This window comes from Protopterus annectens, chromosome 4.part0, assembly GCF_019279795.1.
Source record: "Protopterus annectens isolate FY-2018-M chromosome 4.part0, PAN1.0, whole genome shotgun sequence".
In the NCBI taxonomy this organism is placed as follows: domain Eukaryota; kingdom Metazoa; phylum Chordata; order Ceratodontiformes; family Protopteridae; genus Protopterus; species Protopterus annectens.
The window spans coordinates 537,757,907-537,784,929 of NC_056733.1; the positions used below are offsets into that span (position 1 = coordinate 537,757,907).

At 40.0% G+C, this 27,023-nt stretch overlaps 1 protein-coding gene across 2 annotated transcripts in view; it reads left to right on the plus strand.

Annotated features, from left to right (window-relative positions):
• ZNRF3 (zinc and ring finger 3) overlaps positions 1-27,023 on the plus strand; it is a 931,882-nt gene that overhangs the window by 447,434 nt on the left and 457,425 nt on the right. For both annotated transcript variants that reach the window (XM_044068463.1, XM_044068465.1), the window contains exon 2: positions 10,073-10,198. In XM_044068463.1, the coding sequence (XP_043924398.1) occupies positions 10,073-10,198 (126 nt within the window). The remainder of the gene's footprint in view (positions 1-10,072; positions 10,199-27,023) is intronic.

Below are 27,023 nucleotides of genomic sequence, written 5' to 3' on the forward strand. Positions count from 1 at the left end.
TTAAGGCAGCCAGCAGGTGTAGTTCAGGTTTTTACTTATTTTGTTTTCTGTTCTAACTGCTGGATTCACTGGCTTACTTCCATGAACTGTGTCTGAGCCTGCAGTGGGATTCTGTAAGGGGACTGCCCCACCTGACACTTCATCTTCCTTCCCGCCATGCCTGCTCAGTTGCTGAGCTCCTCTGCTGCGAGTTTTCACCACCAATAAAAATGGGCAGTGTCTCACCAACCCTCCCCCCTGAAGAGAGGTAAGCAGACATCAGTCCCTTCATTCCTGCCTACCCTCATGTTAGCTCCAACAGGCATCCGAGCTGTTAGTTGAACTTGGGTTACCTGGGTAATAGCTGGGGCATTATTCCTCTGTAGTAATGGTGCTGGCTGGAAAACATTTCACTCTTTGTAGCAAGGGAGGAGTCAAAACCCCATTTTAGTGGAAATGTCCCTAATTCTGCAGTATCTGTAAGAATTGTACATGTAAGGGTTGGCTAGTACCTCAGTAAAGGTGCATTTATCAGTCATTTCAGCATGCCTACCAGTTCCCCCTCCCTATGGCCTCTATGTCTCTTATCATGCAGTTCCTTAATGAGGGTTGCAGCTACGATGGCTTAGAAAAAAAATGAAAGAATGTTGCCTTAGAAAGACTGACCCAGTCTTCCTTTTGCACCAGCAGGTTTTGCTCCCTCAAGTTTCTGACATGGAAGACCAGTCTTGCAAGTGGTTACACCAGCCAGAAGAATATTACAGTTACAGACACTGGTTTGCAAAGAAATTTCCTGATTTTCCACAGGGATAGGTTCAGTTTGTACACAAACCCTTCCCTTACACTTAAGGTTGTCACTGAAGTGTTTCTGAAATGGTCTAAATGTTCAGTTGCCTGACCTCATTCCTGACCTACAGAAAAATGTACATGGGCAGCTGAGATACTGACTCATTGTTTAGTAGATGTTCTTCATGTTTCACTGTTGCAGTCATCACATTTGGGTTATCTGCTGCAGGTAGCCCTCTGCCTGCCTGAATAGCAGAGTCTTGGATTCCTGCATCGGATGCTGTCTCCTTCCATGACGTCAGGTCGTCAGGGGTATAAAACATGCAGCCGACGCCATTACATCAGTCTTTCTTGCCGTGTGGTGCCCAAAGCAGAAGCAGTTTGCAAGTGCCGGTCGGCCGACTCCTGAAATTTTCGTTTTCGAGTTTCAGAACTGAAGTCTTCAGAAAAGCTAAGTACCCCACTGGGGATCCTTTCTCTTGCTCTTAACTGATGTCAGTCTTCTTCTTCTTCTTTCGGCTTTTCCCGTTTAGGGGTCGTCACAGCGGATCACCTATCCGCTCATGATTGGCAGTGGAGTTTTACAGTGTCGAGTTGCCAGCCCGGCGCCCAACCTTCCACAGAAGGCACACATACACACACGCACTCACACCTAGGGCCAATTTAGGTCAGTAAAAGTTAACAATTGTATTACCTGTGGAAAGCAATTCCAGCATTATTGTCTTCTGCAATGAATCTTGACTTTACATTATGTTTTCATGTTCCAAAGTATGTAAATTGTAGTTTTACTGTAATGCCTTACAATGAAGAGCCAGAAAACAATGAAAAACGACTTGTTTACTGTGCACAGTAATTTAGATCTATCTGTTTGAGGTATTTGACTCAGCTCTCAGTTGTTCCTCTGTCAAAGTTCAGTTGGTAGCAGTTTTTCACTTTCTTCTTGGCCAGGACTCCATGTCTTTTGCTTCTTTCCAGGTTTTTAAGGTTTAATTCAAAAGTATTTTCTTACCTTTTCCTACCATTTGGGTGCTGGTACTTTGTTAGGCCATTCACTTGATGATGGAGAAACTGATTCTTTCTCTTTTTAGACAAGCAGCTTCAGCAGTGTTAGTTTCTGACCTGAAAAATGTTCTTAGTTGTCACAACACCTAAGAAAATGTCTGAGTTACAGTTCTTGTCTGATAAACCTTCTGAACCTGATGTTTTGTAAATAAGAGACTTTACCTCAGAGCTTCCTTTTTTATACTTGAGGTGGCTGCTGATTTTATTTGAATCAATCTGTCTATTTTGATATATCTTTATCCTTACTTTTTTAAACCAGAGAGAGTTCATTCTGGACTGTTTGGATGTACATAGGTGGCTTATGTTCTGAGTTGGCAGAACTTCGGCTGTGAATGAAGATGGTCGTCTACTTTGTCTTGTATGCAAGTGGCTGAGAAGGCATCAACGTTTTTAAGCAGTGCTTTTCTCAATGGCTTTAAAGTTGTCTTTGCTCAATGGCTTTAAAGTTGTATTTCCTTTTACAAACAGTAAATACAGCATGCCCTTTCAGCCCAAGACAATTTCTACCAGAGCTATCTGTACATCCCTAGGCTTTTATCCAGGATGCCACCTTAGATACTCATGACACTGCTACTTTGTAAAGTCAGAATACTTTGCAAAGAACTCTTAAATTTGACATTGTTTTCATAGACTGGTATTCCTTTCAGGCCATGGAAGTTAGGAGTATGTTCCCATAGACGGCTATCCAGAATATCAGGTAGGGACCATATCCTGAATATTATTGTAGATGAAAGGCTTTGCTCTCAGATACAGCTGTAAAAAGCTTCATTTGTTGTTACCAGTCCTCCCTCTGCTGTTCCAGCTTCGAGCCATATGATTCCTAGTTACCAGCCATGGATACTCTATGAATTATGCAACTGTTTTTATTTGGTGTTAAACAATAGGTAGAGGTACCAGGGAGTGGTAATTGTGGGGTGTGTCTGTGTGTGTGTGTGTGTGTGTGTGTGTGTGTGTGTGTGTGTGTGTGTGTGTGTGTGTGTGTGTGGTGAGGGGGGCTGTGTGTGTCTCTGTGTTTGACTGGGTAGAGCTGAGAGCCTATGAATGCTTTACTGGCTGAAAACTTCTTACCCCGTGCATTTGTAAACTAGAAGTGTCCTGTATGTTACTGCTGGTGGCCTCTTCTTGCAGATCTGGAGTTAATTAAGTAACCATAAATTTTGTACAGGGTGATGTAGTTCAAAACTGGTGCTTGCTGCGTTACTTTGGTATAGCAAGTGATGTCTGATCTTCATTTGTCAGACTTCTAATGATGTTCTTCATGTTTCACTGTTGCAGTCATCACATTTGGGTTATCTGCCTGCAGATAGCCCTCAGTCAGCCTGAATACCAGAGTCTTGGGATTTCTGTGTCGGATGCTGCCACTTCTTCCATGACATCAGGACGTCATGGGTATAAAACATGCAGCTGACGCTATTACATCAGTCTTTCTTGCCATGCAGTGTCCGAAGCAGAAGCAGTTCGCAAGTGCCAGTCGGCTGCCTCCTGAAAATTTTGTTTTTCAAGTTTCAGACCTGAAGTCTTCTAAAAGATATGTACCCCATTGGGGATCCTTTTTTCTTGCTCTAACTGATGTCAGAAAAAGTTAGTAATTAATTGTCTGACCTGTGGAAAGTGAATACCTCACAGAGATGTTCATTCTTACTGTGCCATCTGTTTAGGCCCAGACCACGATGTTCCTCTCTGTCGGTTTTGTGCCTTGTTCAATGCCCGAAGTATTCGTCGTTGGGCTGTTTTTGTCGCTAAATTCTTTCGCTTTCATTCTCCATATTCCGAAATGGCTTCAATAAGCCGAGCTTCTGAAAAAAACATAAGGATAAAGACAGAGACAGACCGCATAAGCCGGTACTCAGTGAGGTGCCTTCACAGCCCCTGATACCCACTTCTGCAGATTTGCAGGCATCTGCTGAGACCCTTTCGGAGTATGCCATGAGTTGCTTCTTCGACAATGGATCCTGTAGATGTCTCTACCTTGGGTGGGTCCAGAGCCTCTGTGCAGGCACCGGCTTCTGAGGGCGTCTTCCAACCTTCTGATGTTCGTATTAAACCGATATCTTCGTTTTTGACTAAAACTACCGAGTTTCTCAGGCCCAGAGTTTGCACTTTGCCTAGAAAAATGATGACCAAAGCACATGCTCAGGCTCCCATGCCACGGAAATAAATGCTTAGAATGGCTGAAGACCTAATAAGCCAGCCTTCCCCCTCTATGAGACAAAGGATTCTACAGACCGTGAGCCTGATGACTTTCATTTCTCTGATTACCAGGACATTCCCTTATCTACCTATGAGGATTCAGATGCAGAGGATTCCACCCCTCTGCCTCCCCTCCAGAGGACTTTTCCTTTGGTGAAACCTTGCATACCTTAAGAGAGCATTTCTGCTGGGAATGCCAGGACTACCCACAGTCCAAAAAGAAACTCAGAATTTTTAGACTTGCCTCAGCACAGGCCTCTAGCTATACCCCCTGTTCTGAAGATTGTAGATGATGTCTTCTTGAAATCCAGCCTTACCTGATACCTTGCCTCCAGCGGCCAGGAATCCTGACAGGTATTACAGAGTACCTGGCTCCCACAAGTTTCTCTTTAAGAATCCTACTGCGGATCCAGAAACCTTTCCCAGGGACCTAAAGGCATTAAGGCTACAATAGCCAAAAGCCCTTTCCCTTCGGACAGGGACTCTAGGGCTTTAGATAGATGAGGTAAGAAGATATACGCCTCTGCTTCTCTTGCCATCAGGGCTTTAAATTGACAGTTTCATGTGTTAAAGTATCAGCAACATATTATGGAGCTAATTAAACAGAAAATTATGTTGATTCCTGATTGTGCAGAACATAAAGATTTACAAGAGTTAATGCATTCTGCAAACCAAGTTGGAAAACATACTTTGCAATGTGGTTTTGATGCCATAGAAGCATCTTGCAGGGCTGCTGTCACTGGGGCTGTTCTTAGAAGGCATGCTTGGCTTAAGGAACATATCTTGCTATCTATGTCTATCATATCTATGTCAAAGCAAAGTTACTAGATGCACCACTAAATCAAGAATGCATGTTTGGCAATAAAGCAGAAGAAGTCCTCAAAAAGATGAAGGAAAAAGCTAAAACTATGTAAACTCTTACTTATTTCCTACAGGTACAGCCACCTAGGTTCAGTATGCACTGGCCTTCAAAAAACTGGTCCTTTCCAGTCCCCCCCAGACCTTCTCAATCCTAACCCAGGGGCAGCATACCACCACAGTTACAGTCTCAGGGTATGCACAGATCTAAGCAATGGAGTGCTCCCACCTCTAAAACAAGGAAGTAGTAAGCCAATATCCTATGGTAAAATCTCACAATGACTTATCCTTAATTCTTCCAAGCCTTGCCCGAGTATTTGCACCCTTAGGAGGAAAACTTGACCTACATGCAAAAAACTGGGAGTACATCACCCAGGACAGATGGGTATTGAACACTGTATCCCAGGGATACAGATTCTACTTACTCACTGCCAACCCCAAGCGGATGGCCAGACCTCCCCCCAAACCAATGGGCAGAAGCCCAAAAGCAAGTACTTTCTCTTCTCAGTATCAAGGCTATTCGACCTGTCCCAGCAGAGCATAGGGAACTAGGTTTTTACTCCAAACTGTTTCTGGTCCACAGGAAAGAAAACTCTTGGTGCTCTGTCCTGGATCTGTCTATTCTCAACACCTTCCTGGTGGTTCCAAGGTTCAAGATGCTTACTCTCCAACAGCTGCTTCCTATGCTAGCCAAGGACCCCTGGCTAGCCACCCTGGACTTAAAAGAAGCCTATCTGCACATACCCATAAGGGAATATTGCAGGAAATACTTACGTTTCAGAGCAGGCTCTATGCATTATCAATTCTTTGCACTTCCCTTTGGCTTATCTCCTGCGCCCAGGGTATTCACAAAATGCCTAGCTCCAGCCATTGCATATTGCAGGCAGAGAAAAATTCAAATTTACACATACCTGCATGATTGCCTGATTCAGGCGGACAGTCAGGAATTGCTACTCCAGCACCTGACATTTGTAAAGAGACTTCTAACTTAACTGGGGTGCACCATCAACGAAAAGAAATCACATCAGGTACCCAGCCAATAGATTGTATTCCTGGGAGCAAGCTTAAACACAACTTCCCAGATGGCATTCCTCATTTCAGAAAAACAAATGTATTTGACAAACTACTTCAATCTACTGGCCACCAAAACCAAGCTATCTGCAAGAAAAATACTGCAAGCCCTAGGGTTCATGGCCTCTTGCATTCTACTAATTCCATATGCAAGACTGCATATGAGAAAACTTCAGTGGTACTTAAAAAGTCTCTGGTGTCAACTTTCTCAGGACCTAGAAACAATGATTCCTATCATTCCTTGCCTAAGGGCAGATATTCTTTGGTGAGCAGAGGCCTGCTACCACAACAAAAGGACTCCCTTTCACTCTACCCCCTGCCGCACAAACCCTAACAACAGACGCATCAGACTATGCATGGGGCGCTGACATCGCAGGACAAGGTATTCAAGGCAAATGGAGCCCAAACCAAATGCACCTGCATATCAATCAGAAAGAAATGTTAGCTGTACAGAATGCTCTGACAGCCTTCAAATGCCTTATTCTTCCAGGAGAACTAATGATAAAGACAAACAACACCACATTTATGTGGTACATAAACAAGCAGGGGTGAACCTATTCCTACCCACTCTGCAGGTTAGCCATGGCTCTGGGGGACACAGCCTTGCGCACCCAGGTGCACCTACAAGCTCAATTCCTGCCAGGCAAACTAAATTGATTGGCAGACGACTTAAGCAGAAATCTAATGGACCCACACTAGTGGAAACTGGAACCCAAATCATTCAAGCTGCTGATCCACAGGTGGGGGGCACCAGAGGTGGACCTCTTCACTTCCCCTCAGAACTTTCAGTTAAGCAAATATTGCACCAGAACTCTCCACAGCCAAGCATAGAAAGTGGATGCTCTGTCCTTTACATGGGAAAATCTCTCAATCTATGCCTCTCCCCCTCTGTGCCTCATGTCAAAGGTTCTACTAAAGATCAAACAGGACAAGCCAAGAACAATCCTGATTGCACCAGACTGGCCACTCCAGCACTGGTACCCACCTTTGCACAGTCTGACAGTACTGTCACCTTGACACCTGGCTCAGACCCCCTCCCTGCTGTCCCAGCAGGAGGGCCAGATTTTGCATCCTCAGTTACAAACCCTGAACCTAGCAGCCTGGTTCATCCCCTGAACCCTCAGAAAACAGGTGCTGGATATTTTCCTGTAGGCAAAAAGGCCTACTACTAGAAAATCCTATTCAGAAAAGTGAAAAAGATACTGTTCTTGGAGCCAGTCTCAAGGAATGGACACAAATCTGCCCAGCTTACCTCATATACTAGATTACTTAACAGAAATGTTCCACAAAGGCCTATCCTTCTCTTAAATTAAGATTCATGCCTCTGCCATCTCAGCTCATTATAATACTGAGCCACCCCTCTTCTCTCATCCTCTCGTCAAACAGTTCTTGAGAGGAGCCAGAAATTTAAGACCCCCAGGAGAGGTCCACTCCGGCCTGGGACCTTAACTTTGTATTGGAAAAAACTCACGCTTCCACCCTTTGAACCTGCTACTTCAGCAGAGTTAAAATTCCTCTCCTGGAAAACAGCTTTACTCCTAGCCATCACTTCAGCAAGAAGAGTGTCTGAATTGCAAGCCCTTATGATCATGGAGCCCTTCATTATCTTCCATGCAGACAGAGTTCCCTCAGGACTATCCCATCATTTATGCCAAAGGTGGTATCTAGTGTGGCTTTAAACCTATCCATTCATTTGCCAACCTTTTTCCCTAGTCCTCAGAATACCTGGGAAATGATCCTGCACTCCCTGGACGTGCACAGGCAGCTTAGGTTCTATCTGGACAGGACTAAACCTTTCTGAAAAATCTAACCAGCTGCTAGTCAGTTTGGCTACAGGGGCAAAGGGCAAACCATTTCTACATGGATAGCACACTGCATCCATTTCTGCTGCAAACATCATGGGAAACCTGCCCCACAGGGGATCAGAACACATTCCACAAGGGTTACGTCAACTTCTACAGCATTTCTCAGGGGAGTCCCTGCCAGGGACATCCTGGAAGCTGCAACCTGGAGATCTATACACACCTTCACCAAGCATTCCCCTTACCTATCTTTTCTAAATCCAGAGCTGGATTTGCTACAGCAGTCTTACAGTGCCTGCTTGCCAGCCCTAATGCTTCTTGACTGGCTCCACCAATCCTCAGCTTTGGGAATCAACCCAAATGTGATGACTACAACAGTGAAATACGAAGAACATTGTACAGTTGTGTAAAATTACCATAAATGTAGATGTTCGAGTGTGTTTACTGTTGCAGTCCTAGTTACCCTCCCTCCAGCCCCCTGACTTCTCTTTACTTCTGTCTATCCTTTTTGTTTGGCATACCTTATATTATTGGTATTTGCTTTTTGCTGGGGGTGTTCCACACCATGTAATTGCTTCCTATTTAGGGAGCTCTTATCATCTGGGGCAAGAAAAACTGATGTAATGGCATCAGCTGCATGTTTTATACCCATGATGTCCTGACGTCATGGAAGAAGAGACAGCATCCGATGCAGAAATCCCAAGACTCTGGTTTTCAGGCTGACTGAGGGCTACCTGCAGATAACCCAAATATGATGACTGTAACAGTGAATACACTCGAACATTTACATTTATGGTAATTGTACACAACTGTACTTTCTAAACCCTTTCACATGATTATTCTGTTGGTGCAGAGCTTTGAGACTTTCCTTTCTTCTGTTAATACTTGTTTTATGAATATACTTATCCATAGACCAAAGACTGTGCAGTTACCCCTGTGGAGCAGTTTTGATTTTTCCCTAGTTTAGTAAAAAAATAAAAAGGAAATAAAACTGCAGTTTACATTAGTGCTTGGGCATTATTCATTTACATGCAGAAGAGTAAACTTTATCGCTAGCAGAAGTGGTTATTGGGCTTTTTTAAAGGCAGTTGGCTAACTGAAACAAATTCAAGAATGATACAGTGCATTTACTTACTTCCATCCAGATTTCATAATGCTGCATTGCAGAGGTATCAGCCATGACTATGCCTGTAATGACTGGGGTTTGATTAATGGCTTTGGTGCTGCAGGATATAGCCATGGAGAGAAAGAAGAGTTTCTGGTCAATTTATCCTTTTGGAGAAGGGAAGCTGATGAAGCCCTATTACCTGAGTATTACCTGGACTAGGTACATTACTGTGTTGACTCTCACAGGAAATCCTGGCTGAGAGCTGTCCTAGAAAATTCATGCATTAAACTTGTATTCTAAGTAAGCCAATATGAGAATGGAGAAAGGAGATTTTGCCAATAGGGATAAATGCAAGTAGGGGTACAGAAAATAGTCAAGAGGGGAACTAGTATTTACTGGGGAAGATTGGCAAAGGAACGTAGGTATCTGGTAGCAAATAACTAGAGAAAGAAAGGTAATATTGTGGGATGAGGCCGAGAAGACGTTTGGACTGCAGGCTGGAGACTACCTTCCCTACCAGGGATTGATATCACAGTACAGGCAAAAAGATAGGGGAATCCTAAGTGAAAGATCTGCTTTGGTCAATATTTTAGTTGAATCTGGAACAGACGCTGATGTTAAAAAAGGGAGCCACATTACCCTGTCCAATACGTATTTGTCCATTCAGTTTTTAGTAAGACATACCAAGGGCCAGATAATAAGCTTCAGTGGGCCAGAATGCGTCCTTAAGGCCAGGCCACCTGTTGGACACCCTAAACCAACTGTATTTGAAGTATTGAATATTATAAAAGATATAAAAGCACTGGAAGATGGATGTTTAGAAAACAAAAGATGCAGATTACATAGAAATAAATGGAAATTGTGGGAACAATACATGTAGAATAATGTTCAGGAGGAGTGAGGTTTAAGGAAAGGCAGGAAATGAATAATTTGTGTAATGTTGTAGTGAATAATTGTTAGAAAGAAAGCAAACATATGCAATGTATAATGCATGTATATGAAAATATTAATATGGTATGCTTCTTTTCTATTAATTGTTTGCCTATGTTTTAAGGGATAATTTAATAAAGGTGTTAAAAAACAGAAGCCAGCTGGGCATTATGTGCCAGAAGTGAATGCTTTGCATCCTGACCACTCTGCAAATGAGTTAGAATGTTCATTTGTGTCATTGGTGACCTTCTGATGCTATGATTTTTTTTTCCTTTTTTCTGTTTAGATGCATCCACTGGGCTTGTGTAATAACAATGATGAGGAAGACCTCCACGAGTATGGATGGGTAGGGGTTGTGAAACTTGAGCAGCCAGAACTGGATCCCAAACCCTGCCTCACTGTGCTGGGCAAGGTAAGTCCATAATCTTGTTTGTTTGTGTATGGAGCTACTGTTGCACAGCAGAGTGATACTGGAGGTCACTCTGTCTGTGTTTTATTTTAATAATGTTTGCATTTGTGTCCGTTTCTGTGTTTATATTTGACTGTGGAACTTTCCTCTGCTAAAATGGGTCTTTCAGCCTATTTGGAATATAATTGTTAACAAATCGGCAAAAATCAATTCAGCCTATTTGGAATATAATTGTTAACAAATCAGCATAAGTCAGTAAGTGTTCATAGTACTTTGTGCACAAAGAATGGTGCTGAAGTGCGAGAGTTAAAATGAAAGACATTTGCTGTTAGCATGAGGAAGACACGTTTGAATGTTGTTTATTACTAGTTCAATTTCCCCAAATTGTTTTACATATATTTTGACTCCCATCCTGTACTAGTATTTAGCCATATCCCACTGTCTTTCTGTATTCTCCATAACCAAACAGCGAACCAGTAGGAATGAATCATTATGCCATTGTTTGTGCTGCATCTTCCAGCTAACTGTAGGAAGGTTGTTAAGAGTTTCACAAGGGAGACTATTTTAAAGATGGTACAAACCCTTCCCCCTGAATGCCATGCATGCAGTAATACCAATCCGTGTCACATGCACATGCATCCTCATACAGTCCTCCTCTGTAGACAACTGTTTATTCATTGTTGATCCTTTATTTTGCCTGTATGAAGATGCTGATGCTCCAAGGGACCTACATCTGGCAGCAAATGGCTCACTCATGTTCCAGTGGCTAAATGAATGATGGAGAGCAGATGGCCCATGGGAGCACTTGCATAAAAAGATGCTGGGCTGTCGTGAAGGATTGTCTCACTGTCAAAAGTGAGTGACATGTCCTCACTGATGCCCATTGCATGCCAAAGCATTAGTGTTACTGGGCATGTGAGCTAGGTGTAGGACCAAACAATTAACAAGAAAAACTTATAATGGCTGCCTAAATGACTGCCCATTCTGGTTAACTTTCACTGAAGTATATGAGTAATTAATAGGCTAGCTGAGTGAGGGAGAGATAGAGAGAAAGAGTCAAACTGTCAGCAGATAACAGGGGCAAAAAGTAAAAACAAAAAAAAACTCAGATCAGTAGATAGTTTAAGTAAAGTAACTAAACTAATCTTATCTGCCAAAGGCTGTTTTTGCAGCAGTTTATCGGGTATTAAGTTCTTTGAACCTTCTAATATGAAAACATCAGGTCTGCTGTTACAAGAACAATTTTTTTCTGTAGGAGGAAATAATTTGTGGTCACAGTGAAAATTAAGGTTACTGTCCCCATCATGTGGTATAAAGGAATAAAGCCTTTAGTAAGACCCACATGATCAGGGTTTGATTAGTGGCTTTGGTGTTACACTGATTGGCTTAAACCTGCTTAGCCATCCTAGACAAAGGAGTTGGTAGTCCGTGCCAGCCAGTTTGCTTCAGAAGAATTGCAGGCTTGCATGTAACCAGTGGGCCATATGATTGAGGGTTAAATGTGAACCTAGAGATCCCAAGACAATGATATGAGCCCTCATGGGGCATGCACATCAGAGTGAAAGTGCATGGGATGCCACCTTTACATGATAACATGGATGGGTACCAATCTCAGTCATCAGAGGCATAATGGCAACATCCCTTATAGCTGCCACAAAATGGATTGCTCTTGCCCTGGTAACGGGGAACAAATGGACAATGGTGGCAGGCTAGATGGTAGGCAGGCATAGGGGCCAGACGAAAGATGTAGAACAAAAAACATTAAGTTTACCATTGCAGGTGTTGATCCCTAGGTGTAGCGGACATAATTTTGTGAAAGGTACTCTTAACATCTGCTAGAAGCAACCTAGAAGAGAGCATAGTGCTGTGTAGCATAAAAAGTGTATCATCTGCATGGTGAGAAAAATAATTCAAAGAGTTTACAAGGTATATATATATATATATATATATATATATATATATATATATATATATATATATATATATTATAGTAATCAGGTAAAGTATATAACTGTACGAAAACTAGCTCAGCAATTAAGATCTCTTGTCTCATTATGTGTCAGCTACACAAACAGTAGCAAAGCGAGAAGCTCTTATCAGTAAGATCAGGGCGATGGTACAGTCCGGTTGACTGTATGTAGGGCAGCACAGTGTTTCACTGATTGAGAGCTCTGGTTCACAGTGTATTGTCTGTACAGACAGTAGCAAGTGAAAAGCTGTCCCCATTATAGTCAGAGCAGTATTATAATTTGGTAAAGTAAGGTACATAGTTTTAATTTTTCAACAAGTTATGTTTGCTCCATTTTATATTTTTTATGGCTACTTTGTAAGATCTAGTGCTAATTGGAAGTATGCTGAAAAAATGGTTAAATCTGTGGGTACTAGAATGTACAAATAGTAGACATGAGTGCCTTCCACAGATTAGTCTTAATAGGGCTCGGTAGCTGTACTGAATGAGGTAGGAGTGGGAAGAGTAATTGAAGTTAAATTAACATATGGCAGGGACAGGGTAGAGTGACATAGGAAAAGTCTGATTCCCTCACACAGCACTCTGTTCCGGTAGCCATCCTTAAGAAACAACTGAATTGATTTCCTCATTATTTTAAAAGTAAATATCAGTTTCCATTTCTTTCCTAAGTTCACAAGCAGTTAAATTTTCCCTTGGCCTCATAAAAAGAAAAGCAAGGCTTAATTATGGCCTAACATACAGCTTCTAAAACTCTAGGAAAAATGTTAATATAAAATAACACTGGTTCAAAACAAGAGTAAACAGGAAGAAAACCATGAAAGCATTAGAAAAATCAGATTTTCTCCACACAGCACTTTACTGGAAGGTAATGTGCTGGTTGGATGATTTGTTTGAAAGATGACAAACCAAAATTTTAGCATACTATTAAATTCCCTGATCTGCTTATCCATGGCAGTGTACAAAGAAAGAAAATGTATTAGGAAGTTTTTTTTTTTTTAATTATTCGTCTTCAGTGTTACTTTTAATCTATTAAATCACAGGCTTGGCATAGGGAGCAAAAGGGTTTCATTTAATGTAATACTGACTGTTAAATGTGGTTTTGTGGAACCTGAATTGACTCGTGACTATGGCAGGTTGCTTATTTTTAGAATTTTGAATAATTCCTGAAAGTGGATTTTTTAATCCTGGTTTGATTTTCCATTTATTGCTGTCTCATTTCTTTTGTCCAGTTGTTTAGATGAAGGCTGTATTCTGAAGAAAATATAGAACTTTGTCAAACATGTTAAACATCCTAGGAACCTGTTGGTATAAAGATCTTCACTTAAGCTGGATGCAGTAGTGAGACCTACACATTTTTGGTCCTCATTGCCTTGTAAAAGAGAGAACATTTCTATTACTGGGTCAGGGGTGATGCTAAATAGTCATCGCCTAGCCAAATGTGTAATCTGTTAAAGTAGATGTTCTTTTTCATTCAGGAAATCTGCAGAATGAAGTGATTTATTTTAATACAACATAGATGTCTTTGTGCTTGTTGTCTTCTGTGGTTGGGAGGATGGCCTAATGGTTAAGGTGCTTGTTTTACAAACACAAAGTGCAGGGTTTGAGTCTCACAAGGGATAATTGGCTAGGTTTAAAATGGTTTGCAAGGGCAGTTAGCTTAGTACTAACCTATGAACCTATGGAGACTTTGTGGAATGCAAGAGGGTCCTTTAAGCTGTTTTATTTGGATACAATGAGCTGTTTTAGTTGTATACAATGTACCTTCTTGTGACTAGTATTCTGGGAAGCAATTTAAAAAAAGAAACTCTACCATATCTGATGATTGTTGTCTCAAAGCCCATAAATTCTACTTTTTTCTTCTGTTTCTTTTCTTATAGTAATTCAGGTTCTGATCTAAAATGGCGTGTGCTTAAGGAGAAATTGTGCCTACATCGCATTTTCTGCTTTTCCATTTGCATTTGTTAAGGTAGTCTCCATAATCACGTTTTTTTATTTATTCATTTTTTTTGTGTATAAGTTTTAACTGGTCAAACTTTATACGGCTGTTGAGTTTTCTGAGAATTACTCAATTTTGCCAGAAAGAATCTTGAGAACTTTCAGTTGAAGAATCTTTTGTAACAGCTTGAAGTGAGATAGAGAGCTGGAAGAAGGTTTTATGAGATTCTAGTATGTTTTTGTCAGCCATACAAGAAACTTTGCTTTAAAACAATTTCATCCATCTTGTTCAGATTTTTGATCCACTAGTTTGTCAGCCATCCCTTTCCATTAAGAAATATGATTCTTTTAAAACAATTTCAAGTTATTACATTTTTTAATTAAGAATTGGCATACTCAATAAGGCCTCTTTTAAAATAATGAAACAGATATCTTCATTCTCACAATACAAAAGGCATTTAATTTGTGTAAGAAAAATCTTTAAAAGTACAATCAAAAGGTGCAAAACTGAGTGTGAACTCAGAGTTGCTAATGCTGCAAGAGGCAATCACAGAGCTTTCTTTAATTATGTCAGAAAGCTTTGAAAAAATATGCAATGCTGTACAGAGCTTGTAATACAACCTCGTACTTTGTCCATGAGGCCATTGATAATATTTTAGCTGAAAATTTCATTTCTAATTTCACCTCACCCACTAAAAAAAGAAAATTCAGTTCCTCCATCTCCTTTCATACTGCTCCTCTTAAAATCTCTCTTAATCAGGCCCTGCCTGCTGTCTCTTAGGCCAAAAACAGTAGTTCTTGGGACCTGACAACATCCTTAGCTGTCTTCTCTCCAATGCCAAATGGCATGTTTCCCAAACCTTCTGTAACCTGTTCAGTCTGTACCTGTCCTGTTATATTGTTGTTGAATGGAGAATACCTTACCATTATAGAGGAACCACCACTGATCATGAAAACCATAGGCCTGTTAGCCTTACTAGCATCATCTATAAGGCCACAGAATGAATAACTTCCAAGCTTATCAACAGTAACACTGGTAATCTGCGGTGTCTTTACCCAGACCAGTTTGGATTCATGAAAGGAAACTTATGTCTGTACAACCTAGTTGACCTCTTTAAAAAGGTTGCTAAGGCATGGATTAATGTAGCTCCATTCATACTGAGTAATTTCAGCTAGCAAAAGCCTTTGATGCTATGCCTCTGTCAGAAATATTGGGTGAGCAAATGAGTATAACTAAGGAAATGATTTTGATGAGCTGGAATACAGGATCTGAATTGTCTAAACATAGTAAGGTTTTGTTAAGTTTAATTCTGGTGACTGCCAAAAAAAGCAATTACTAGAAAATGGAAATCAAAGTCTAAACTAACTGTATTTGAAGTGATGAATATTGTAGCAGAGATAAAAGAACTGGAACTGGGATCTTTAGAAAAGGGTAGGAGCAAAGTACATACAAGAAATGGAAATTGTGAGAATAACACATGCAGACAAATGTTTTGGAGGAGGAATGAGGTTTAAGGGAAGGTGAAACTCAATCAATTTATTTAATGTTGAACTGATCTTCTTCTTCTTCTTTCGGCTGTTCCTGTTAGGGGTCACCACAGCAGATCAACTGTTTCCATTTCTTCCTGTCCTCTGCATCTTGCTCTGTCACACCAACCACCTGCATGTCCTCTCTCACCACATCCATAAACCTTATCTTAGGCCTTCCTCTTTTCCTGTTACCTGGCAGCTTCATCTTTAGCATCTTTTTCCCAATATACTCTGCATCCCTCCTCAGCACATGTCCAAATCAATGTAATCTTGCCTCTCTGGCTTTGTCTCCAAACCTTCCAACCTGGGCTGACCCACTAATATACTTATTCCTAATCCTGTCCATCCTCATCACACCCAGTGCAAATCTTAACATCTTCAACTCTGCCATGTCAAGCTCTAACTCCTGCCTTTTTGTCAATGCCACTGTCTCCAACCCATATAACATACCTGGTCTCACTACCTCTTGTAGACCTTCTCTTTCACTCTTGCTGGTACCCGTCTGTCACAAATCACTCCTGACACTCTTCTCCACCCACTCCATCCTGCCTGTACTCTCTTCTTGACCTCTCTTCCACACTCACCATTACTCTGAACTGTTGATCCCAAGTACTTAAACTCATTCACCTTCGCCACCTCTACTCCCTGCATCCTCACCATTCCTCTATCCTCCCTCTCATTCACACACATATATTCTGTCTTAGTCCTGCTGACCTTCATTCCTCTTCTCTCTAGAGCATATCTCCACCTCTCCAGGGTCTCCTCCACCTGTTCCCTACTCTCACTACAGATCATAATGTCATCTGCAAACATCATAGTCCACGGGGATTCCTGTCTGATCTCGTCTGTCAACCTGTCCATCACCATTGCAAATAAGAATGTTGGATTGATGATATCTGTATAAAATAATGATATATGTAATGTTTGTAATTGTGAACATGTTAACATGATTTGTTTTCTTTTATATAAATGTATGTTTGCTTGTGTCTTAAGTGAGAATTCCATAAATGTTTTAAAAAAGGACTGCCTTGTCCAGCCACAGGGGGCACTACACCGCTGTTACCTTAATCTCAAACAGAAATCAACCCACACGTGTTTGCCTTTGAGCATGTGCACTTTCCCCATAGCATGGGCACTCCTATGTTCCTTGCCTATTGTATTGTGCACCCAGGCTGCTACTTGAGCTCAGCATGCATGGATCATAGTTGCGGCTTTTTCTGTTTGTGCTACTGGTGCACTCTGACGTAGCCTTTTTACTGGCTGTAATTTGTCCAGGACATTAGGGGAAGTTCCCCCCAATCTTTACTGAGAGAGTTTCCTTTCAATGAGATGGATTCTGTGAAAGTGGGATCATTGTGTCACAGGTTCCTGAGAAGTACTGGCATATGCTGCAGAAGGAGGTGCTTCTGAAAGTTTTGGCTACAAGTAATGAGAGAAGAGAGACAAATTCCTGAGCGGATTTGGTAACGGCAGGTAGTGTGGAAGATGGTGTATAAATGAACTAGATTACATGACCTTGTGCTCATGAGATGCATGAGCAGTCTCATTTCTGTTATGAATTCTGTAGCTTTGTTGATTGGGACCCAGGTGAAAGTTGTTACCTTGAGGAGCAGCTGCAGAAGCAGAAGAAGTGCTTTCTTAGAGTACACTAGGGAGTTAATGAGGTGTCTGTATAGATTCCCTGAAGGGTGCCACTAATATGCTCAGTCACATGAAAGTCAAAACGATTGTAGCTTATGTTGCATGAAACATGCTCTTGCTTTCATCTTGTTCTAGTTGCAGTAAACAATTTGAGCTGTGAACATCATCTAGGTCTTTGTCTCTTTGTTCAACTATTGTAATATTTTCATAAATGAATGCTGCATGGTTTCAAAAGTCAGGCAGCTCTGGGAATACAGAAGAGTGTTATAAAAGTAGGAACTTAATTACTGCTATTTTCTCTTTATGACTTTTTCCTTAATTTCACAAACATTTTGATTTTATTTTTCGTTACTACTAAACTACTAATTCTTTTCATTTAAATGATGAATCCAGGACAGCCGCCACCATGTTTCGGGTTCCTATTAGATGACCGAAGATGCAGTCTATCGATTGCGTCTTGGTCGAACTTAAAACAATGAAAAGGCAAAATAGCAAAGCAGCTTTTAAGTGAATTCTTTCTTAGGGAAAGAATTCGCTTGGCCGCTTCCATTACTTTGTCTTTTTCGGCACTGTAGTGCGATCTTGGAGTTAGTATATTTAAGTAGAGGTGGGGGCAAAGCCCCCCACTTTATGTATTCTTTCAAATTTTTTTTTTTTTTTTTGTAACAGCGATTTTTTTTCCCTTGGGGAAAAAAAAATCGCTGTTCTGAGCTTTTGAGATTGTAAGCTTTCGCTTACATGGGGTTGATTATTCATTGTTCGCTTTCTTAAGCATTCAATGATATAATATAGACCCCATATTTCATACTTGAGGTATCTGCTTAAAAACCTGTAAGCTTTGGTTCCAGAAGTTGAAGCTTTAACTTACTGTAAGTAGATAGCTAATAATTTTAAATTAAAAAATGAGAGACAAATTAGCAGTTATCAGAATTTAATGACTATTGTAAAGTGAAGAGAAGCTGGCTATTGGCCAATTATTTATCCCTAACAAGGAGTTAGGGTCACAGAAAACTATGGATGCTTATGTGATCAGATTAAAAACTGAGTATTCGACTGTTCATTGGGCGAATTATGTGGTACATTAATCAGGGATATAATAGTCAGTGATACTAAAAATGACCATGTAAGAGGCAGATTGTTTAGACATTCAGATTTGACTTTGGGTAAGGCACTGGATGTGTGCAGACTGAACCAAATTTCTAGGATGCTGTTAAAGAGGTAACTGAAGAGGTGGAATTATGCAAATGTAAAACTCTGGCAAAATTTAAATGAAATGAAGCAGAGAGTTAAGTGCGTAGTAATAGTAATGATTACGACATCTCCACAAGGTGGTCAAGATTACCAGGAAATGCTCAGTTGAAAATGAAAGCTTATGCAAATCAGCAACCACTGGCATAGAGGAATAAAGCTCTGACTACAAGTCTGGCAGAGGAGGAACGTTATTCCTGTCCTGGGGAGTGAAGATGGGGTAGAGCAAGATGCATACTGCTACAGTCCTCCAGATGGGGGAAGCATTGTTTAGGCATCCGGGGCGATGGCTCTCAGCCCACCAAGCCACAGTCTGGTGGTAACTATCATTAGCTAGTAGTTCTGGGGAATTCCTGCCATGTTGAAATGATTGGATTTGAGTCCATTTGGGGGAGGCTTGGTAATCAACAGCCATGGGCTCAAAATAACATAGGAACAATAAAACAGCATGTAGTAGGTATAGGTATAAGCACAAAATGTAGAAATGCTTTGCTTATAATCAGATTTGCAGGCAGTGTAGTGGCAGAAGTCACTGTGTAAGAATGTGTAAATAAGAGTAAAATGTTTCACATAATTTGCATGTTGTCTAGATTAAAAATGAGAAAGAAGCCAAAGTGTATTTTTTTTTAACTGTGGGCATGAAGAAATAGATTGCAGTATAGGCTGACACAAAGCACTTGTTGCCCTGAAGGCATTTGCTGGATTGAAAACTTAGGGTTCATGTAGAAGTATTGAATTTAAGCTGAATATTGCAGTTGAGTTTAATATTTTGACAGAGCTGTAATCTGAGATTTTAAAGTTACAGGGCAGAAGTGAGTCAGTCAGCCTGTACTTCACTGACATATTCTGGGCATAAAGTGAAACCTGGGGCTAAGATATTACTGGTGTGACACTAGAAAAATATGGAATACATTTTTGTTTCAGGTTGTTTGTTTGGATCAGAGTCTGGATCAAGCAGGTATGTATTGGATCAGCATGTGAGTAGCTTTGTATGGTAAAAGTCATTCACACATTCAGTAGGTCAACTTGGATGTTTCTTTTGATGTTGCTAACACATACAGCAAGTAGAATGCTGTAAGACAACACATACATTGCTTAAGTATGAAGAAAGCATTGTGCTGTAAAGAGAAAACAAGCAATCTATTTTGAATGATCCAGACACTGGCAGTTAAAAGGTGGTGCATCAAACAAAAACAGTTTGTCACAAGAATATAGTAACAAACTCGAGCAACAGTGTTGTTCATAAATATGTAGACAAGTTCAATGGGCTAAAACGTGTGTCAGGAGAATACTGTATTAAATTATGTCCAGATGTAGTACCAACAGTCCATCTGCCTAGAAGAACACTGACAGCTTTAGAAAGACTAAAGCAGAAACTCAAAAGAATGGAAAGTGTGGCTGTGATTGCGAAACAGTCAGAACATATCAAGTGGGTTAACAGTGTTACCTTTATAGTGAAGCAGGACAAACTGGGGAGTCTGTGTAGATCTTTACGCTTTGAATAAAAGTGGTCAGGATATCAAAGGTTGTGTCCATGATACCAAATGCAAAATACTTTTTATGTTTGCTGCTAGCCAGGATTCCTTGCAAATCAAGCTAGGCGTGGAAAGCCCAAAGGTTTATTTATACATTTAATGCAATAGCGGGATGATACAGATGCTTAGGCTACCCTTTAACATTTTGCAGTGCCAGAGGTGATTCAAAGGTGTATTGCCAAGACTATATTAAGGTCTTATGGTGTGGTCAGAATTATTTTTGGGTATTTGTCAGTCCAAGCTGGAGTACAGTGTACCAATGACCAAACTGTTAAAGCAGTTTAAGCCATTATAATCTGAAGTCAGACAGAAACAAATGTCAGATTTGTGTGCCCAATCTGAAGTAAATGGTTTAATTTCAAAATGGTGAATTGATATTCAAAAGTGACGGCTATAGTGCAAATGCCAAAGGCAGGGAAAAAGCAAATTCCAATGTGATTTCTGGGTATTCTGTAATACTTAGCAAAGTTCATACTGAACATGGAAAACTTTACAGAGCTTTGACAAAGATTTCAAAGCCTGAGATAAGATGGGAATGGTCACTGGAAGAGGACGAGTTTTAAAATGATAGAATGTTTCTAAGGTACCAATTTTGAAGTGCTGTGATACTGCTAAACCTGTTGCATTGCAAACATAACTCTCAACCTCTTTGCACAAAAAATCTGGACAAAAGCAAAAATAATGGGGTGGACAAAGCTCCAAAAATAAGGAGACATTTTAAATATTGCTCTCAGAAACTTAGAAAGTTGCTACAATAAAAGGTTTTGTGTTAACATGCATTTTGTGAAGGATATGAAATCTAAAAATCAAACACCAGTCATTATTTAGTGAATTCAGTCCTCACTGATTTGCCACAAAAATAAAAAAAAAAAATAGAAATTTTATGAGAAACAGACCAAAAATATGAGGCAAAAGTCTGGACATTCTGCGAAAATCTGTACAGTCGAGAGGTATGATTGCAAGTAGTGTCTAGCCATTTTGGACTTGCAGTAGGGGCTGCTTGTGCTGCAGGACTGCAGGACTGCAGCACTCCCACCTAGAAAACAAAAAAACACAAAAACAAACAGTAAAAAAAACACGTTCCCGTAATTCTTCCTCAGTCTAGATAGGAGGAAAGGCATCTCTGCCCTGAGATGCCCAGCAATCTGTGCAGTGGTGGCATCATAGACTGGAGGCACTCCGGACTGCAGCAGTAGCAGGCTGGACCAATCATAAGCACTTGCCCGTCAGCAGAGAGGATTACAGGGCTCAATGGATACCAATGTTCATCGGCAGAGATTAAATTAACGTCTAGTGTGTGTGTGTGTGTGTGTGTGTGTGTGTGTGTGTGTGTGTGTGTGTGTGTGTGTGTGTGTGTGAAATGCCCCAGTTGCTATATACTGGTGGCTAGAGAGAACTCATGGTGGTGTGGTAGGAATGCCTCAGGCTTGAACCCTGTACCTTGTATGCAGGTGGCAAGGGCCTGAATTCCCTACCCACCACCATTTGTAAAAACAATTCAGATTTTTGCCTCATATTTGATCTGTTCTGTTCCTCATAAAATCTGTGGTTTCTATATTTTTGTTAGTCAGTCAGTGGTGCAGGGGTAGCATTGTTGCCTGATAGTTACAGCTTCTCTGGTTTGATTCTTGGCTGGGGTGCTTTCTGTGTGGAGTCTGCATGTCCTCCTATCTTAGTACAGACTTTTGCTTCATATTTGTTCTGTTCTGTTCCTCTTAAAATCTGTGGTTTCTGTATTTTTGTTTCCTTACACAGTCAGTGGTACAGTGGTAGCATTGTTGCCTGTCAGCTACAGCTTTTTTGGTTTGATTCTTGACTGGGATACCTTCTGTGTGGAGTCGGCATGTCCTCTCATCTTACAAAGACATGTGTCTGTAGTGTTTCTCCCTGGGCCTGTGCTGAAAATTGGCTTTTGTTCCAAGTCGGACTTTCCTGGTTAACAATTGTTAAATAAAAATGACAGGTATTTGAATTTCAGACTTCATATTCTTCAGAAAGTACATGGTAATACAAAATATTTTATTCTAGCAATTTTCTAAGTTTATAAGATGGATATTTGAAATTTGTCCCTATTTTTTGGACTGTATTCCCCCATTATTGGCTTTGTCCTGTTTTTTTGTGCTAAGGTTGAGAGCTATGGTGAGAACTGAATTCACTAAATGGTAGCCATTTAAGTTTCAGTTTTCCTCTTTTTCACAAAACAGCTGATTTGGCATAGTGGTATGTTGCTCTGACTGTTTTGCACAGGGTCATGGGTTGCAGACTTGGCAATGATGTGTCTGGTGGTAACACGGCATTTTATTCTAGCAACTTTCCAACATTATACAAGCAATGTTTAAAATGTGTCCCTGATTTTTGAGCTTTTGTCTCCCACCCCAACCCCCAATAAATGTTGGCTTTTTCTAGATTTCTTGTGCTGCAAAGTTCAGAGATACAGCTGAGTGTTGAGTAGATTTTACAAGGAGCTGAGAGCTGCAGGGGAGCAAAAGATTAGTGCTGATTATGCTGAATCTGCTTGAATTGTTAATAGCACAACAGGCAGTGTACTTGCTTTTGATGCAGAAGACTGTGGGTTCTACTCCCACAGTAGGTAGATGCATTGCTGATACTGTACTGTGTTGTAAAGGGGGTGGATGCTGCAGTCCTTTTTGGCAAAGATACCTAGTAACTATTAACCTGTTATCAGTTTACCATCCATTCCCTATTTCAATATTACTAGCTTATCATTTTTTAATGCAACATAAGCAATTTATTCCTCAAGGGCAACAGGCACTTTATTTGTAGATGAAACAATGAAATATAAAGTTGTTTGCTAGCAGCAACCTCTTCATTAGTTACAGATTTCTTTAATGTAGAATTATTTAGATGACTTTTACTACTTCAGAGATTGTGCATATTTACTGATATTGGTGGACTGTAGAAGTCTGAGTAGACTTTTATGATGGAAATGTTATGAATTGGGCAGTTTTGTCATTATTGGTGCATGCATTTTGTTTCATTGTTTACTGGAGAAATGTTCAAAACAATAAATTTAAAATGCCCTCTAACAACTGTACTGTATTGTACAAGGAATGTAATTTAATACAATCAGGAAGGTGTATCAAAGAGCACGTGTATGTTTCATGTGCAAGGGGCCTATGATTTGAAAACAAAGTTGATCTTTATCTGCCATTGGCAAAATGTATTTTCTTTGAATGTGGGTTTCAATGCTGTTTCAATGAATGTGAGTTTCAAGAGCAGAGAAGTTTTAATGCCAAGTCTATTTTCATTGTGAGACTGCATTGCTTTGTTTAGCAGATATTTATTAGTGTTTGTGCTGTCAAATGCAAAATAAAACTTTCAAATAAAATTCAGATCATTGCAGAAGTAAAGCAGTATGCAAATTAGTGTTTATGGTAAATGGGGCAAAATAAACAAGGAATGGGGCATTGGAATGGCTGTAGGGGAGAGGCTCCATTCGACCATGATTTTGTGAGGGGGGAGGGGCAGCAAACTCAAGACAGCCCCGGCTAAACTATACCTCTCAACTGTCCCAATTTTTACAGAATGAATAGATTTTTGCTTCTTATTTTTGGTTTGTTCCTCATAAAATTTGTGGTTTTCTGGCAAATCATTTAGGAATGAAGTCACTAAATAATGACAGACATTAAGTTTCAGACGTCGTAACCTTCAGAAAATGCATGCTAAAGCAAGACCTGTTATTCTGTCAACTGTCTGTTATTCTGTCAACTGTCTTAAGTTTATACAAGAGCAATTTTTAGTACTGTTTGTATGCTTCCCCAATATATTTGGCCTTGTCCAGATTTCCTGCATTAAAAGGTTGAGAGGTACATGCAAATAAATCGCTTTATAGAATTAGGAATATCCAAACCTCTCAGCTGCTCAAAATGTTGCTCCCCCCTAATAATCCCTCCGCAAAATGGCAATTTGCCCCCCTAATAATCCCTCCGCAAAATGGCAATTTTGGAAGAAAACGTGGAGGGTTTCCAATTATAAATAACTGTAATGATCAGAGTTATAGATTCCTTTTATTTCAGAAATGCATGTAGATTCTCTAATTTTGTCAGCTGCTCAAGTTAACAGTACTAATATTAAAAAGGTGTCCCTTCTTTGACAGGTTCCCAGCTGTATTGTGTGGCAATTTTATATTTTTGCATCACATTTTTGGTCCGTTTTTCATAAAATTGTGTTTTTCTGTCAAATTAGTGACAAATCATTAAAGACTGAAGTTAGAAAATAATGGCAGACATTTGAGTTTCAGATTTCATACCCTTCAGAAAATTCATACTAATGCAAGGCCTACTAGTATTCTATTATCTTTTTAAGTTTATAAGAGCAATATTTAAAAATTGTCCTTATTTTTGGGCCTGTGTCCCACTTCTGTGTAGGGCTTTGTCCAGATTTCTTGCTCTGAGGTTGAGAGGTAGGAGTGTCAGAGCCATCACTGTCTGCCAGAGACATTTCAAATTGTGACATACTTGTTGCACCCCACCCCATATAGTAACTCTTGATGTGTCCAAGCAAGACAAGGAGCAGTTATGCAGTGTAAGTGTGCAGAGTATTCCCCCATCCAAGGGGGACACAAGTACAGCAGCGGCCTTTCATCTGTCCTTGATTTTGCAGAATGTTCTGGTTTTCTGCCATATTTTTCACTGTTGATTTATGCTTCTTATTATTCAGAAAAGGCATGCTGTTGCAGTGCCCTGTTGCTCTGTGTTTAGGTAGCAATGCTTTAATGACCATCAGGTAAGCTTGTCGGAGATTGTAAGATGCAAGTAAGTTTTAATAAGCATACTGTTAAAGAATTACCAATATTGAAAGCCTTTTTTGTTGCCATGCAGAGAATATTTACATAACTAGATAAAGTATAAGCCTTGGGTAATGAAATGCATATGACAGTATTTGTAATAAAGGACAGGATTACAGTATTTTCAGAAGCTCATTACATTTTGCTGGAGACTTGCAGTCATCTTTGCAAGCTTTACCCATAAACTAAACAGAATGCTAAATCTATTATGTGTGGTCCATAAGTTGTGCAGTGATCCTTTAAGCAATTTATCTTGAGAATTTCTTGTTTGCTGTTTATTTTTTACTTTGATCATGTCTTCCCCATGAAACAAGTAGATAGTTGTTGTCAGGCAGCAGGTCTTTTTTGGATAAGAAACATTTTTACAAGTGGGGGTATCACAGATTGCTACTTTCAGCATGTTACTTGGTAATTTTATAAAGCTGAATATAAATTATAATTGGAACTGCACTGCAAGGAGAAGTGGTTTGACTTGAGTGCTGCTTGTTTTTTTATACTTGATTTTGACTGGCATTCCAGTAATGTATTTAAAAAGTAATTTATTTTTTCATGCCTCACAACCTTTGTGTTTCTGTCTAGATATTAAATAAGCTGTCATGTAGCCAATGCATTGAAATATTTTTTTCTTCTGCACTTCATTTTGTCTTGATTGGACTCTTGTAATGATGGTTTGGCACCTAGGGCAGCATATTTAAAGTTCCAGTTTTTGTGGTTTTGAGCATAGCTCCACCCATTTCTAGTTAGCTCCACCCCTTCCCATTGGCCACACCCATTCCGCTGTCTTCTGCAGCCCCCCTTTAATTTGAAGTCACCAGCTGACACTGACTTGCAGCAATGCTTATGTATGAGAATGACTCTGTATAGTGCAGATCCAGATCATTTATTGATCCATGTACCAGTTATGCTTAGACTGAGCAGACAGTGTTAGTCATTGCGCATCAGGCATCATCCTGCAAATATTGAAAGTAAGCACAAAGGCTCTTGGGAAAAAAAGTGAAAAATCTGGATACATAATTATCATTGTATTTGCATATCAAAAACTTCAGGAATCATACTACACAGAAATACAAATTAAAAAAAAACTGAAAGTAACAAAAAAGATACTAACATATATAACAGTGTGAGTCCTCTTTCTTTAAATTATTGGTGCCACCAGTATATTGGCCATGTAGCCTAGTTTCCTGTGCAGTAAACAGCTTCAAAATCATGTATGACAGGGGGATTCAGAAAATCTCATGAAAGGTAAGTTAAGCCAGAAAATAGGGACAGTCCACCAAAAACAGGTGCAGCATCGGAGGGGAGGTAAATGAATCCTAAAAATAGGTATGGACCTCCAAAATAGGTGCAATTGAGAAGTCTGTATCCACGAATAGGAGAAATTTTACAGTGTTTTTTTAATGATCGCAATCCCTTATTTATTTACTGAATGACCTTTGTTTACCAGGAAAGTCCGACTGGATAAGGATAATTGTTTTCTGTTTTCAGCGGAGGCTTGGAAAGAAAAGCTCCTCAATATACTTTTGCAAGGGATTTTGTGAAAATCCAAACAGGTGACACCTGCAAGACTGCACAGAATGCTGCCTCATCTGCAAGCTGGGGAAATACATGGATGTAGAAGATATACCCAATGGAGCCTTAGGGAGCAAACTGAATATTTATTGAATGAAGGCCTGAATACTCTGGGACATACTACAAGTGCTCATGACAGAAGAAATGAAGGTGAATGTAAGATGTACATGCAAGAAGACAGAGAATTGCAGTTATTCAGATTATTATTAGAGGATGGCTAAATCGTGTTTAAGCAGTGCGTACAGACCTACAGATGTACTTACACTGTAGGAATGAAATCAGCTGTATGCAAGGACTGATGTTTAAATTAGTCAAAAGTGTAGTGTCCACTCAGCTCAGAGTCAGTGCTTCAGAAAATACATGAATCCCATTTAGGAGTTGCAGGATGTAAGGAAGGAGCACTTGCTGGATTGTTTTGTATTGTATTAGACAGGAAAAAAACTAATGCAGAACTGTGAAGTGTGTTGTATGTATCACAAGTCAGAATTCTTAAGAGGTGATGTTACCTCATGAAATACCTAACCTGTCATGGATTTAAAGCTGGAAAGGTCATTGCTTCATTTACAATATTATAGTCATAGGTTAGTAAAAAGT